At 38.0% G+C, this 13323-nt stretch overlaps 1 protein-coding gene across 1 annotated transcript in view; it reads right to left on the minus strand.

Moving 5' to 3' along the window:
• Positions 1–13323, minus strand: part of LARS2 (leucyl-tRNA synthetase 2, mitochondrial) — a 204955-nt gene that overhangs the window by 172286 nt on the left and 19346 nt on the right. The window contains exons 3-4 of the mRNA XM_044678902.1: positions 4577–4668; positions 2458–2518 (exon numbers count right to left, since the gene is read on the minus strand). Of these exons, the coding sequence (XP_044534837.1) occupies positions 2458–2518; positions 4577–4668 (153 nt within the window). The remainder of the gene's footprint in view (positions 1–2457; positions 2519–4576; positions 4669–13323) is intronic.

Below are 13323 nucleotides of genomic sequence, written 5' to 3' on the forward strand. Positions count from 1 at the left end.
CAAAACCTGGTAGAAGCCAGGCTGACTAGGGATCTTACCCCTTTTGACTCCAGTCCTGGGTTGTTAGTCATAGTTTTACCTAACCCCCTTTCCATTCCCCTCATATTACAATTAAACTGATTCCCTATGTGTTTTTAGTACTTAATAGTCCTCATTGTAATCTGGAGTTATTTCAGGCTGGGTGGAGCAGAGTGACAGTTAGTCAGGCTTAACTGCCATTTCAGTCAATGGTCATTCCCTTATAGTAAAACCTGGTTCCCTGGCTTGTAGTCTTACCCATTGTCCCTTCCTGTCTCCTATCCACCCCACTGAGCCCAATTTAATATTTAAGTCAACTTACCTGGTTTTCCCATAAGTGTATACAGTAATGATCAACTATTATCAGTAAAACAAGGTCCCAAGATAACCCCATGGGACCCATGATAAAAACCACTACCCACAGCCAAAGAAGGACTTGATACAATCTAATTGCAGACCAAAATATGCCATCTTTCATTTTATTTCCTTTGCAAGCTTTTTGTTGTATGTGTGATGTGTGTCTTCTGTCATGGCATGGGGAATAAGAAAATATGTGCTATATGAAAGCACTGGTATAACTTATATCAGACTATTTATTGCCTCAGGGAGGGGTTTGAAGGGGGGGGAGAAGCTGAATCACAAAAAAAGTCGGAAAATATTAGCCAAAAGTTATTTAGTAAACATATTCAGTGTTTAAAAAAAAAGTTCCTGGTTTAGTAGATAAGGATCATGCAAAAGGGCAAAAATTTCAACAGTAGTCAAGAAAAATGTTCAACTGTCTTTCCGTCATGCTACTTTGAATACACTCAACATGTTAGCCAGGCAAAGAGCATTTGTAGGTTTGTGTCCATGTGAAGTTCATGAACATAGGGTCAGAGCCAAGAGCTTGGTTTCATAGGGATGCTGCCCTCAATGAGTTAACCACCTTAGCCCTAAAATGTTTAAAGAATTCGATTCTAACCTAAAGGTATTTGGATTTTTGTCACTTTATTTGTTACAGAAAATGTAACTGCCTGAGAACTCACTCTAGGACTCATTATCATTCTTTAAAAGGAATGAAATAGAGAGGCAGTGATGAAGGTTGGATTTCTGGAGCCCTTGCCTGGCTGGTCCTTAACCTTTGGCTAGGTTTAGGGCATTAATAACAATGATGATGTGGCTTATATCCTATTCAGAAACGTCACACAAGCACATCATGAACACATCCTTCAAGAAGATTGTGGGGAAGATACAAGATGCTGTAAGCAATAGACGACATCAGAAATCAGAAATCGGCTCATTAGCAAATATGGGTCCTCTACTTTAAGATTTACAAAGTGCTTTTTACATTTGTGGGGCTCAAGTAATTTCCTGTGACACCACCATGAGATAGAGGAGAACTTTTACTTCTGATTGCTCTTTGTGCTCCTTGGGGGTAATAATAATAATAATAAATCCCAAATGGTTAAGCACAGAACTTGGGACTGTAACTCCCACATTTAATAGATGAAAAAAAATAAGAGAGGTGAAAAGTGGTGAAGGGATTTGTCTGACTTGGCAGCAGAACAAAGACTAAAACTAGGGTCTACTTTCATTTCAGGACTCTGCATCCCAGCTATAAGAAGATGCTTCAGAGTACTGGGCTCTCCACAGCTGCATTTGTACTAAAAAGGGAGGTAGGACAAGACAAAAATGAGCTTTACCTATAGAAATGCATTCCTAGCATTTCAGTTCTGGTGGGGGGGAGGGGAAGAGGGAGAGAGAGAGAGAGAGAGAGAGAGAGAGAGAGAGAGAGAGAGACACACACACACACACACATAAATGTCAAAATTCTTCAGTGACAGTTCCCTAGCTCCTGCTATGATCCACTGGCTAAATGCATATTTTTGAAAGTCTTTTGCAAGGAAAGAATCCTTGTACTATGTCAGGCTCTGCACTTTAGCACTTAGGAAAAAATTTTAAAGGGGAAATCAGAACCTAATCACTCAAAAAGATAAAGCTGGGAAGTGTTGCCATCTTTACCTAACTCCAGGCAGCCTTTCAGAACAGTGCTCATAGCAGCTGTGGGACAAACCATCAGAGAAGAGTTTTCATGTGTATAGGCACACATTTCTTGGTGAAAGTTTTTGCTACCAGGCACCACTGCTAAGCAGGAAATTTAAAAATTTAGCTGTCTCAATTTCCCCTTATTAGATGGTGAGTTCCTTATGGGAAGTAACCATCTCATTCATCTCTGCAACCCAGTAGAATGCATAGCCCCTAAGAGGACCCCAATAAAAGCTGGACTGATCTCTTGATATGTGGCCATTCAATACCTACAATCTTTCTTGCTAAAATAGAGGAGGGAAGGGGGAGTTCACTGAGGACAGCTATAATCATATGCATTATTTTGATATGACAATTAACAATTCAACTGAAATCAATCTATCCTGTAGGAAAAACAGGAACAAAGGAACTTACCCGATCCCAGCTGAAACACAGGCCTAGTTTATCAAGCTGTTCTCTCATGTGTTTGATATTACTGTAAAGCAAAGTGAGAACAATTTATTTAAATAAATATATAAAAATTCCTTAATCTATGGGATGGTTCTCTGGGAGGGAAGAAGACAAGAACAAAGGGGAAATATGGGCTATATGATAATAAAAGGCATCAATGAATATTGATTTTAAAAATAAATGTACAAAAACATAATGTAGAATTTTTCTAACAGAAATATACCTTACAGATTTTTATACATGTTGTTAAAATCGTTAATCTGGGATAAGATGGATGCCACCTTGACTGACAGGGATGGCAGTTGAGAGATTCAGAATGTTCCCAGGTGCCATGAACCAGGGGCAAACGTTGGTTGGCCACATCCTATATATACCCCTTAAGGACTACACTTGGGGGTCTCAGATCTCTGAACTGGGACTTGAACAAACATCTTTGGTTCCAACTGGGCAGAGGGTGGTTGAAGGGTAGTTGAAGGATGAACCTATATCCTTGCTTGATTGAGAGAGCTAGTGAGTCATCAATATCATTGGTAGGAGAGCTGAGATAATACACAAACCATCAATCCATATCTACATCAATAGCCTTCCCTATTCTATGGCTTGGCTGTGGCTAGGTCCAGTCAGAGATAGAGAGAAGGTGAAGACCTCAAGCCTCTACCAGCCTAGCAGTCTCCAGTCCTGATCATCAATTAGCTTAATAGTCAAATATAGCAATAGGGTTTCCATTCCCCAAACCTAGTACCTTGTTATCCTTTCCCCATCAATAGATAATATAGTGATTCAACAGAAGTACCTTCCTGAGTGGTTATTCTATCTCAGCCCTTGGGAATGGAGGATTAATTATGCAGTCAGATTTAAATCATTTCCAAAGCCAATCGATAACCATTATCAATCAATTCATCCTCAAGTTGGGCCTAGAGAGGTTAACCATCTACCTAACCTCTCAAGGGGTCCCAACCTGGGCAGCTGTTAAAAGGAGTCACTGACAGGTTTAACCAACCAAGCCTGTCAGGGAGAAGAGGGATAAATTACAGCAATAACTAGTGTGAGGGAGTGGGTGTTCCTCCTTCACCAACTGCAATTGACTTAGGCCTTGGGCTCTGATCCCTCCTTCATCTATACCAATGATTCCCAAAGTGAGTGCCACTGCCCCCTGGTGGGTGCTGCAGTGATCCAGGGGAGTGATGATGGCCACAGGTGCATTTATCTTTCCTATAAATTGCTATTAAAATTTAAAATAAGTTAATTTCCAGAAGCGCTAAGTATTATTTTTTCTGGAAAGGGGGTGGTAGGCCAAAAAAGTTTGGGGACCACTGATCTATACTCTCCCTAAGATTAACATACCAGCTATCCTATAATATCTAGAAGGAAGATCTATAGGGAATAGTAGTAGTGAGAGAGGAGATATAGAAGAAAGAAACTAAGACCTGATCTCAAAACAAGAGATCAGATCATACACACATTATTATACACATATGTCTCATCTCCACCTCCATTCTTTTAACAATGTCAAATGAAATTGTTATATGTAGAAGAAAGAAGGAAAGAAGGAAACCATAGAATAAATCTAACATGAATTTTTTCCCCCTAAAATCTGAAACTACTTAAAGGAAAGAATGGCACTTCAAGGAAGGAATGGCATATGAACATGCAAGTATCTCATTTTAAAGTTGTTCTGTAGACAGCTTCAAAGAGGCCACACACACATTTCAGAATCAGAACACAAGATTTCTATTGGTTTAGTTAGCTTCTTAGCTCAGTTCACATCTGCCTGAAAGATTTGGTAAAGCTCTTCTACCACAAAAATCTTAGGAGGCTGGTGGTAAAAAATATTATCATCTTCATCTTATAGATGAGAAACCCAGGCTGAGACAAGTCTAGGGACTTGCTACTTGGTTACAGTCAAGATCTGAGTCCATGTTTCTGGATTCTAAGTTCCTTGCACTTTGTATACTATATACCATGTCATCTCTTGGACTCTTCTATTGGTTGAAGAGTAAGTTTCTAGCATGAACTACAAAATAACAAAAGTAAACTATAAGATACAAAGTAGTGACTTCAGAAAACAAAAATAGGTACGTACCTTTGTGTCCAACTCTGTGGATGCAGACTGTGCTGAATTGCTGCATTTTCAGCAGGTAATCCAAACGCATCCCATCCCATCGGATTAATAACCTATCATCCAAATGAGAAAGTCTGTTCATTAAAAATGACCTAACTCAAATCTATATCATCCTCGGGGTACCATGAGCTATCATTTCCTTTCCCTTAGTGGTTCTCTCAAACCATCTTTAAGGAAGTTGTTAGGTCCTAATTTCATATGGTAGAAGACCAAAAAATTTTAAAACATCACAGATATTTATCTGACATGGATGCTTTCTTCCTCTTCCTCTTCTACCATCAGTAGTAGTAGCAGGCATTTATAAAATAATATCTAGCATATGCAAAGTGCTTTACAAATATTATGCTATTTTATCCTCACAACAATCCTGGGAGTTAGGTGCCATGATTCATTCCCATTTTACAGTTGAGGAAAATAAGGATGAAAGGGCCATGTAGCTAGAAAGTGTTTGTGATTGAATTTGAACTTAGTTTCTTGACTCCAGGTATAGCACTCTATCTCCTTTACGCTTAAACTGCCCTTATGTTTTTTTGGGGGAGCTGTTTTGCCCTTATGTTAATACTTACAAAGTAATTTCTTCTCTACAACCTTGTAGGTTAGGTAGGTAGGCTAAAAAACCTACCCCTGGTGATTCACTTACACATAAATGACAAGGCCAGAAGAATGTAGAAAACATTTCTCTGGAAAGCTACAAACTTATTCAAAAGAGTATGGTAGGAAAGGAGGAAGGGAACACGGAGACAATCAACAGAAGTAAAGCAGAGTAAAAGGATAGAGAAAAATCAATATCAAATTAGAAGAATATATACTTATGTCAGGAAATCCAGGAAGCCAAGAGGGGAAACAAGCTGAACTGTATTGGGGAAAAAATCAATAGAGACCAAAACACTAGTGAGCTGGTCATTCAAACTGCCTGGACAGAAAAGGGAAGCCAGTAAGGAGCTTGGTAAACACTTTGCATGCCTGGCCCAGAGGTATATTATGGCAGTGATGGGGGATTTCAATCATTGAGACATTTGTTGGAGCTCTCCCTTTGTCAGAGCCAGAGAGGGTAATGATTTCCTAACTTATCTTAATGACAATTTCAACCTTCAAAAGGTGAATATACCAACCATGGGAATCACTTTTGAGGACTTGATTAAAAAAAGAAAGAAAGAAAGAAAAAAAAGTATAGACCTGACCATGTCAATCCCCAGCCCAATAAACTTAAGTGATTCCCTAATGCCTCTAGGATAACTTATAAACTCCTCTCTAAGGCATTTAAAATCCTTCCCAGTCTGGTTGCAACCTAACTCTCCACTACTATCTTCAACAATTCTTCAGTCCAAACAAACTGGCTTTCTTTTTTAAGCCCTACCTTCCTTCTTAGAATACAATACAAGTATTTATTCCAAGGCAGAAGAGTGATAAGGGTGAGGCAATGGGGTTAAGTGACTTACCCAGGGTCACATAGCTTGGAAGAGCCTGAGGTCACATTTGAACCCAAGACCTCCCATTTGTAGGCCTGGCTCTCTATCCACTGAGCCACCTAATTGCCTCTCAAGTTATGGATTTCACATAGGGATTTTTTAAAAAAAAGGGATAACATGTAAAATCTTAGACTAAGGTTCAAACTATCAACCTCACAAATAGTATATGGAGGACAAAGGGAACATCTGAAAATGGTCTCAGGATTTCTGAGGACTGCAAGCTCAATGAATTGAGGGGGCCATGTGAAATGCCAGCTAAAAAAGTCACTGTAGGTCTAGGCAGTAGAGACAAGCATGGGAGATACTATTCTTCTGGGGCAGACCTTATAGAAGGAAAACTGCTTACAACAATGCAGACATTTTAGGAGACATCCAAAGAATGATGATAAGGATGTTAAAGTCCCAAAATCATGCCATGTGAAATTTAGTTGACAGAACTGGCCATGCTTAGCTTGCAGAAGAGAAGACTAAACAGGGACAAGCCATCTTGCCTTGAAGTACATAAAATTCTGGAATGTGGAAGGATTAGGTAGACTTGTTTTGCATAGCCCCAAGGGACAAATTTAGTGGTGTTGCAGAGTTGGTAGATTTAAGCTCGCCACAAGTAAATGGACTCAACTTTAAAGGGAGGAAATAGCTTCTCCCTAACCAGAGGTCTTCAAGCAAAGGCTGGATAACCACCTTTCAGCTATGTTTTAGCAGGATTTTTATTCTGATAAGGGTTGGACAAGATGGCCCTGGAGGTGAGTTTCAACTTGGAAGGTCTATGATTTTGTGATTTTTCCAGGAGAGGAAAGAGACTCAAAAGGTAACATAAATGTCAATAACTAGGCAGTTGAGTGGTATGGAGCCAGGAAAACCCTAGTTCAAGTTCTGTCTCACTAGATATGTGACCTGAAACCTTCTTGGTCTTAATGGCCTCATCTTTTAAATGAGGTTAATATAAAAGCATTCCCTCATAGGGCAGTAATAAAAGGATTAAATGAGATAAGATATACAATTTCTTCTTATTATTATTATTATATGTCAGAAGCAAGCCTTGAATTTAAGGCTTCTATTGTCTAGTGCTTTTGAAACTAATGTTAAGTTGCTTACAACAATGCAGAAGTCCTGACTAGTGACCATATAAGAGGAAAAAGGAATGAGAATGAGTCAAGGAATCCCAATGAAAACCTAGAGGGAATGATTAAAAAGGTGATTTTTTTTGGTACTGAAATTGATTTGCCTAAATTAAATAGTTATTAGGCAAGTTTAATTAGTTGCATTGACCTTCAATTTTACGTTTCCAATGAATCAATAAAAGATGGAATTAGTGTACAATTACAGAGAGAATTACTAGTCCATGGTGACCCCTACTGTTCTATACTTCTTTTTGGGCCCTGCATTTATTTAGTGCCTATTACATACCAAGCATTGTGCTAAGTGCTGGTGATTCAAGGACAAAAGCACAACAGCCCTATCTTTAAGGAGTTTATTTTCTAAAGAGAGAAGGGAAAATAGGCATGGATATAGACACAGAATTATCTACATAATAAAGGACTAAAAGAAAAGTTCAAGAAGGGAGTATAATTAGCTATTAGATGGGAGGGAGGTGGTGGTCATCAGGAAAGGCTTTACCTAGAACAAAAGTTTTTAACCTAGGGTCCATGAACTAGTTTTTAAAACTTATATATGGAATATAATTGGTTTCCTTTATAAATATTTTATTTTATGATTTAAAAACATCATTCTGGGGAGTCCATGGTTCAAAGGGGACAATGAAAGAAACAAGGTGAATAACTAGAAGTTGGTACTTGAACTGGGTCTGGAAGGAGGTGCAGGTGAGGAGGGAGTGTACTTCATATTCTTCCCTTCATTGTTTAGGCATGAAAGCTCTGCCTGGGCCTGTACTCAGGCTTTACTAACATGCAATCTCTAAAATGAGCACTCTAGGGCAGGGAAACAACATAGATTCATTTTTTTCCCTCTTCTGAATCTTTTTTCCATAATCAAAATCAAACTGCTTTCAAAAGCCTACTTTCCACCCTCCCTACTGGGCTACCCTCCTTTCTTCTAGCAATCTTTGTCACTCACAAGACTCCTATTGCCCCTCTTTCTTCACATACAGATGCAGACCTGCTGGGGCTGTTATAAATTTAGACCTATGTCATGAAGAAAAGGGTTGAGAAGTATTGTTCTACATCATATTTTTGAAAAGGAAAAAGAAACATGGCAAAAAACAAGTATTCCCTTGCTTTTAGAAAATATGGCTTATTTTAAATATCTTAAGGGCAGGCAACATTTCCACTATGCCTTAGGTGTACAAAATAGTCTAAACTAAGTTCCCACTATATTTAGACCACAATCTATAGCCCAGTTATTTAAAATCTGCAAAATCTAACATCTGTACCTTTCTTGATTTCAAGAATTAAAGGCATTTAACAATCTACTATTCCTAAACTCTGAGAAGAACTATGCTGGGTCCCTCTGGGATAGGTCTGGTGCTAGAAGAAACCTTAGAGATCACCAAAGTCAACACCTTATTTTTCAGATGAGGAAGCTCATGATCCAAATAAATGATTTTTCAAGTTAAATAGTAAGGTAGTGGCAAAGATAGGGAACAAAAGTGATGTAAGAGATTGCAAGGAAATTTATTTTTTCAACAAACAGTAAAGAGTGCCTGAACTATAAAGGACTGACAAAAATTAGCTGAATCTCACTATTTTAGTAGTAAGTTTACTCAATCAAATGTATATGAAATAAACAAGTACAATGGTTTTTTAAGTGATATCTGCTGAAGAAAAACATGTTTATTCTACTCTTCTTCACAGGTATTGAAGACATAGTTTTAAAAAACCAATTCTGCTCTGTAATACTGATTTGTTACAAATAATTGCTATACCTAACAATTGAAAGAAAGTGCAGAGATCACTGTTTCCCTTCTAATACAATTAGTTCCCTCTAAAAATTGGGTTGGAGTGCATCAGAGTTCACCATGACCCCAGAATAGCAACAGGAAGCATGAGCTCCAATAATATTATCCAATAATTAATGTGATGTTATCTTTTTTCTGCTTTTCACAAAGCAGAAGAGATTTTGGGGGGACTATGAGAGTAGATAAAGAATTATAGTTTTGCCTATGGTCAATCAGTTAGCTTTCAAATAGCTTAAAAAACTTTTTTGACAGCAAAAGATTTGATCATTAGAGGAGCCCAAGTGGAGAAGGGCCATAATTATTGGTGAATGAGAAGAAATTCATGATCCTTTCAGGGGTAGTTAGTGGGGTAGGGATGGGGGGGGGGAGGGGGGAACTAACTCGCAGAAGAAATAGAATAGGGAGGACTCAGCAGGAGCAACACTGGGCCATGTTTTCATCGCATGGAGAAACTAAGAAATATGGCTAATACACAATCCTTTAGGAAGCTATAATTCAGATTTACCTGAGTATCACCCAAGCAGCTTCTGAATCATGAAGCTATGGGAGAGGGGAGGCAGAAGGGAAATCCTTTCTAATGGAAATTTATTTTTTCAACAAACAGTAAAGAGTGCCTTTTCAAAATATCTGCTTGACGTCCAACAGAGAATGCTGATTTATTGGAAAAATCAGTATTAACAATTCTATTTATGTATGGGCATCCAGTTCCTCAAGATAGAAAAGGATATAATAAAAATTTCAGCAGAACTCATCATTAACTTTCACATAGGAGGGGGAAATGAAAGGGAATAAGCATTTACATATTGCCTACAATGTGCCAGGCACTGTGCTAAGCATTCTATAAATGTTATCTCACTTCTTAAGATGACAGACTTAGAGCTAAAGAACCTTAGAGGTCACCTAATCCAATCTCCTCCTCCTATTTTACAGATTTTTGAAAAAAACTGAGGCTTAGAGAAGTTAAAGTCATACAAGTAGTAAGTGACATTGCTAAAATTCAAATCCAGATCCAGCAACTCCAAATCCAGTGCTCTGGGCTCTATACACTGCCCTGAACTCTTCAAGTTAAGAAGAAGACACAACCTGTAAACATCCAAAGAGCCAGCTACATATTACTTCCCCATCCTGGGTTGTTCTGAAAGACAAGTAAGCTCTCAGGGGCTGGCCGTCCAACTTGGTGACCATCATGGAGAACTCTTTATCTTATTTGTTTTTTGGTCCAGCTTCTTATATTCTCTCTGAGTTAGAAAAATCTTCCTCTCTCTCTCTCTTCAACCCATTTGTGAATTCCACAATGGCCCTGGTTATGGTCAGGAAGTGTCCAGTAACACTTGGACCAAGAAAAAAGAGTATTTCAGGTTTTGAAGCAAAATTACAAAAAATAAAGAATCTGTAAAATCCATCTCTGAAATCAGAATTCCCCTTTGGAATTTCCACAAAGGTTCCTTTCTTCTCATCCCCCTCTAATTTAATTTGTTTTACCTCAAGGTGCTAGCACTTGAAGAAAAATGCTTTAAATCGAATCCTTTTTCAACTAACCAATATAAGTCAATTCAATAATATTGCCTTTTTGGTTTAATTACTAATATGACAACAACATACATCTTATTTTTCCTCGTGAACAGATCATATTTCAGTTATACTATGACTTTAAGAGTTTTTTTGCAAATTATTCTGAGAACTTAACCACTATTTATAACATTGTTTTTTTGGAAATACATATTCTGTGTGTGAAAAAAAAACACACTCAAACCCTTTTACAATAAAACACATTTATAACTCAAGGGCTACTTGTTGTAAATTTCTCCTATGAAGGGAGAAAACTTCACTGTACAATGGTTATAATCTGTTAGACTCTGCAAAATGAGGAGGTTGGTTCCTCACTTCAAAATTGTAGGATTCACTCTTTAAATTGGCCAAAGTATTTTAGTGTTTAGACTATGTCCTTGGAAGCCTGGAGTGGAAACAACAGCAACTGTAATTATCAGCTTACCACACAGAGGCAGCTAAGAACAACAATACACCTCTGAAGAGCCACCTCAACATTTGTTACTTAAACCCAAATGGTAGGTTCTAGGACCTTCTTTTCCACTTGGCAGCTCTTTCTCCATTGTCCAATCGGCAGTATCCTCATTCAGTGACAGCAATGGAAAAATTTAAGAGGCTTTTGCTTTTCCAGAAAATACTAAGATCTCAATGGCATCTAGTAGTATAAAAAGGAATTCTGTAATTTCTTTGATTTAATGGGGGACCTGGAGATCCTCTTAATCATAGAGATCTGTAGGGATTAACAAGCCCACAGTGGCAGGAAGTAGGAACCAGGGAGCCCCCTGTTGGGTGAGTGTCAGTTGCAGGCTGTCAGTTGCTGACAGGAGAGTCAGTTGCTGAGAGTTGGTGGGTCAGTTGCAGACAAGGCTGGCAGTTGCGGGGAAGGTGGTTGCTGGGCATGAGTTGGCATTTAGTTGCTAGTATTTAAAGGTGGGCATAGCTTACTGAAGGGGCTTTTGGCTTAAGCCTTTAAAGGCCTTTTGCTTCTGGACCTTGAGGGAGCAGAAGTCTGTCTCTGAGGCAAGGGGCGACTGGCAGTTAAACATTGGCCGTTGAAGGCTAGACCTTATTTAAGGAGGTTGTGGGTGGTAGCTGTTTATTGATTAGTGTATATAGGTAGTTAGTGAATCAATTTTAGGTAGAGTAGGTTAGATTAGGCCTGGTCTGGCTAGGCAAAAGAACCTGTCCTTGAAGGCAGTTAGAGTAAAGTTTTTTAGAAATTTTACTTAGTATTAGGAATTTTAGGTATATATTTATAGGGTATAAGATTAGTAAGCTCTCCTTCTATCTTTCTCTCCTTTACTATATTCTTTTACTATCTCTATTTAAATTAAACTAAATTGTTAATTGTTAAAAGCTGCTAGAAGTTTTCTTTTGTCTGGCTTAAAGGGATAATATTAATTTAAACTCCACTATATTCATTTTAAAACTTAAATTATTAAAAGCTGCTCTCTTATTTTGTCAAAACCCCTATTGGCTAACAGTTCTTCTAAAGAACATCATTTTTTTTCTTTTTTTTTTTTTAAAGACTAGATTTTAAAGCATTTTTTAAAGACTAGATTTTTAAGCATTCTTGAATGTCTGTTTCTAGATACAAAAAAAAATTTATTTTGTTTTTATAGAAGTTGACTTGAAAAAAGTTAAATTGTATTTATTATTTAGTGCCATTTTGTGTTTGTCAAATGACCTCCAGCAGCTCAGTGCTTATGCCAGTTAGACTGGAATATGAACAGATGTGTCAGCATTGTGTAGCCTAATTTTTTTTTTTAATCACCTGCTTCACTTGCAAGATTTTAATACTTACTGCTTAGAAATCTTTTTCACCTAAAGACTGCCAAACTTTAGCAAAGAGAAACACAGGCCTACCCTTCCCTCCAAGAGTTCCTCTCCCTGAGGTGGCATTCACGTCCAGCAGCTCTGACTACCCTCCCTGACATCACATCAGCACAATCCCTTCCTCTCAAGCAGCCCTGGATCATCACTGGCCTCAACACTGGATGTTACCAGACAGAGCTGGACCACCTCTTTTGATATAGTGAAGTTTTATGTCACTGTATGATGTAACATCAGGCTTTTGTGGAACTAATTAATGATGTTAGGTAGGACCTGTCTATATTTTCTTCATATGGTTTAGGAAGCAATCAGAAAATACAAAGCCTGAGTTGTCTGGAGGACTAAAAACTCTTTAAGCTGAGTTTTTTATTATAAGTTTCTAGTTCCTTTGACATAACATTTATTAGAACTGTAGTATCCTTTAGAATTTTCTCAAAGCATATGAAATCGTATGACACAAGAACTATAAATATAATATCAGAAATACAGACCTAAGTAACTGGAAAAATACTAATTGCTCATGGGTTAATAACAAGAATGACAATACTGGGGGCAGCCAGGTGGCTCAGTGGATTGAGAGCCAGGCCTAGAGACAGGAGGTCCTAGGTTCAAATCTGGCCTCAGACACTTCCCAGCTGTGTGACCCTGGGCAAGTCATTTAACCCCCATTGCCTAGCCCTTACCACTCTTCTGCCTTGGAGTCAATATATAGTATTGACTCCAAGATAGAAGGTAAGGGTTTAAAAAAAAAAGAATGACAATACTAACTAAATTAATTTATTTAATGCCATACCAATCAATCCATTGAAGGATTATTTTAGAGAACTAGAAAAATAATAATGAAATTTATATTTAGGCAAAAAAGGTCAAGAATCTTAAGGAAAGGAAAGGTAGGTAACTCAGTGGATAGAGTCAGACCTAGAGATAGGAGGTCCTGGGTTCAA

This window comes from Gracilinanus agilis, chromosome 5, assembly GCF_016433145.1.
Source record: "Gracilinanus agilis isolate LMUSP501 chromosome 5, AgileGrace, whole genome shotgun sequence".
Lineage (NCBI taxonomy): Eukaryota > Metazoa > Chordata > Mammalia > Didelphimorphia > Didelphidae > Gracilinanus > Gracilinanus agilis.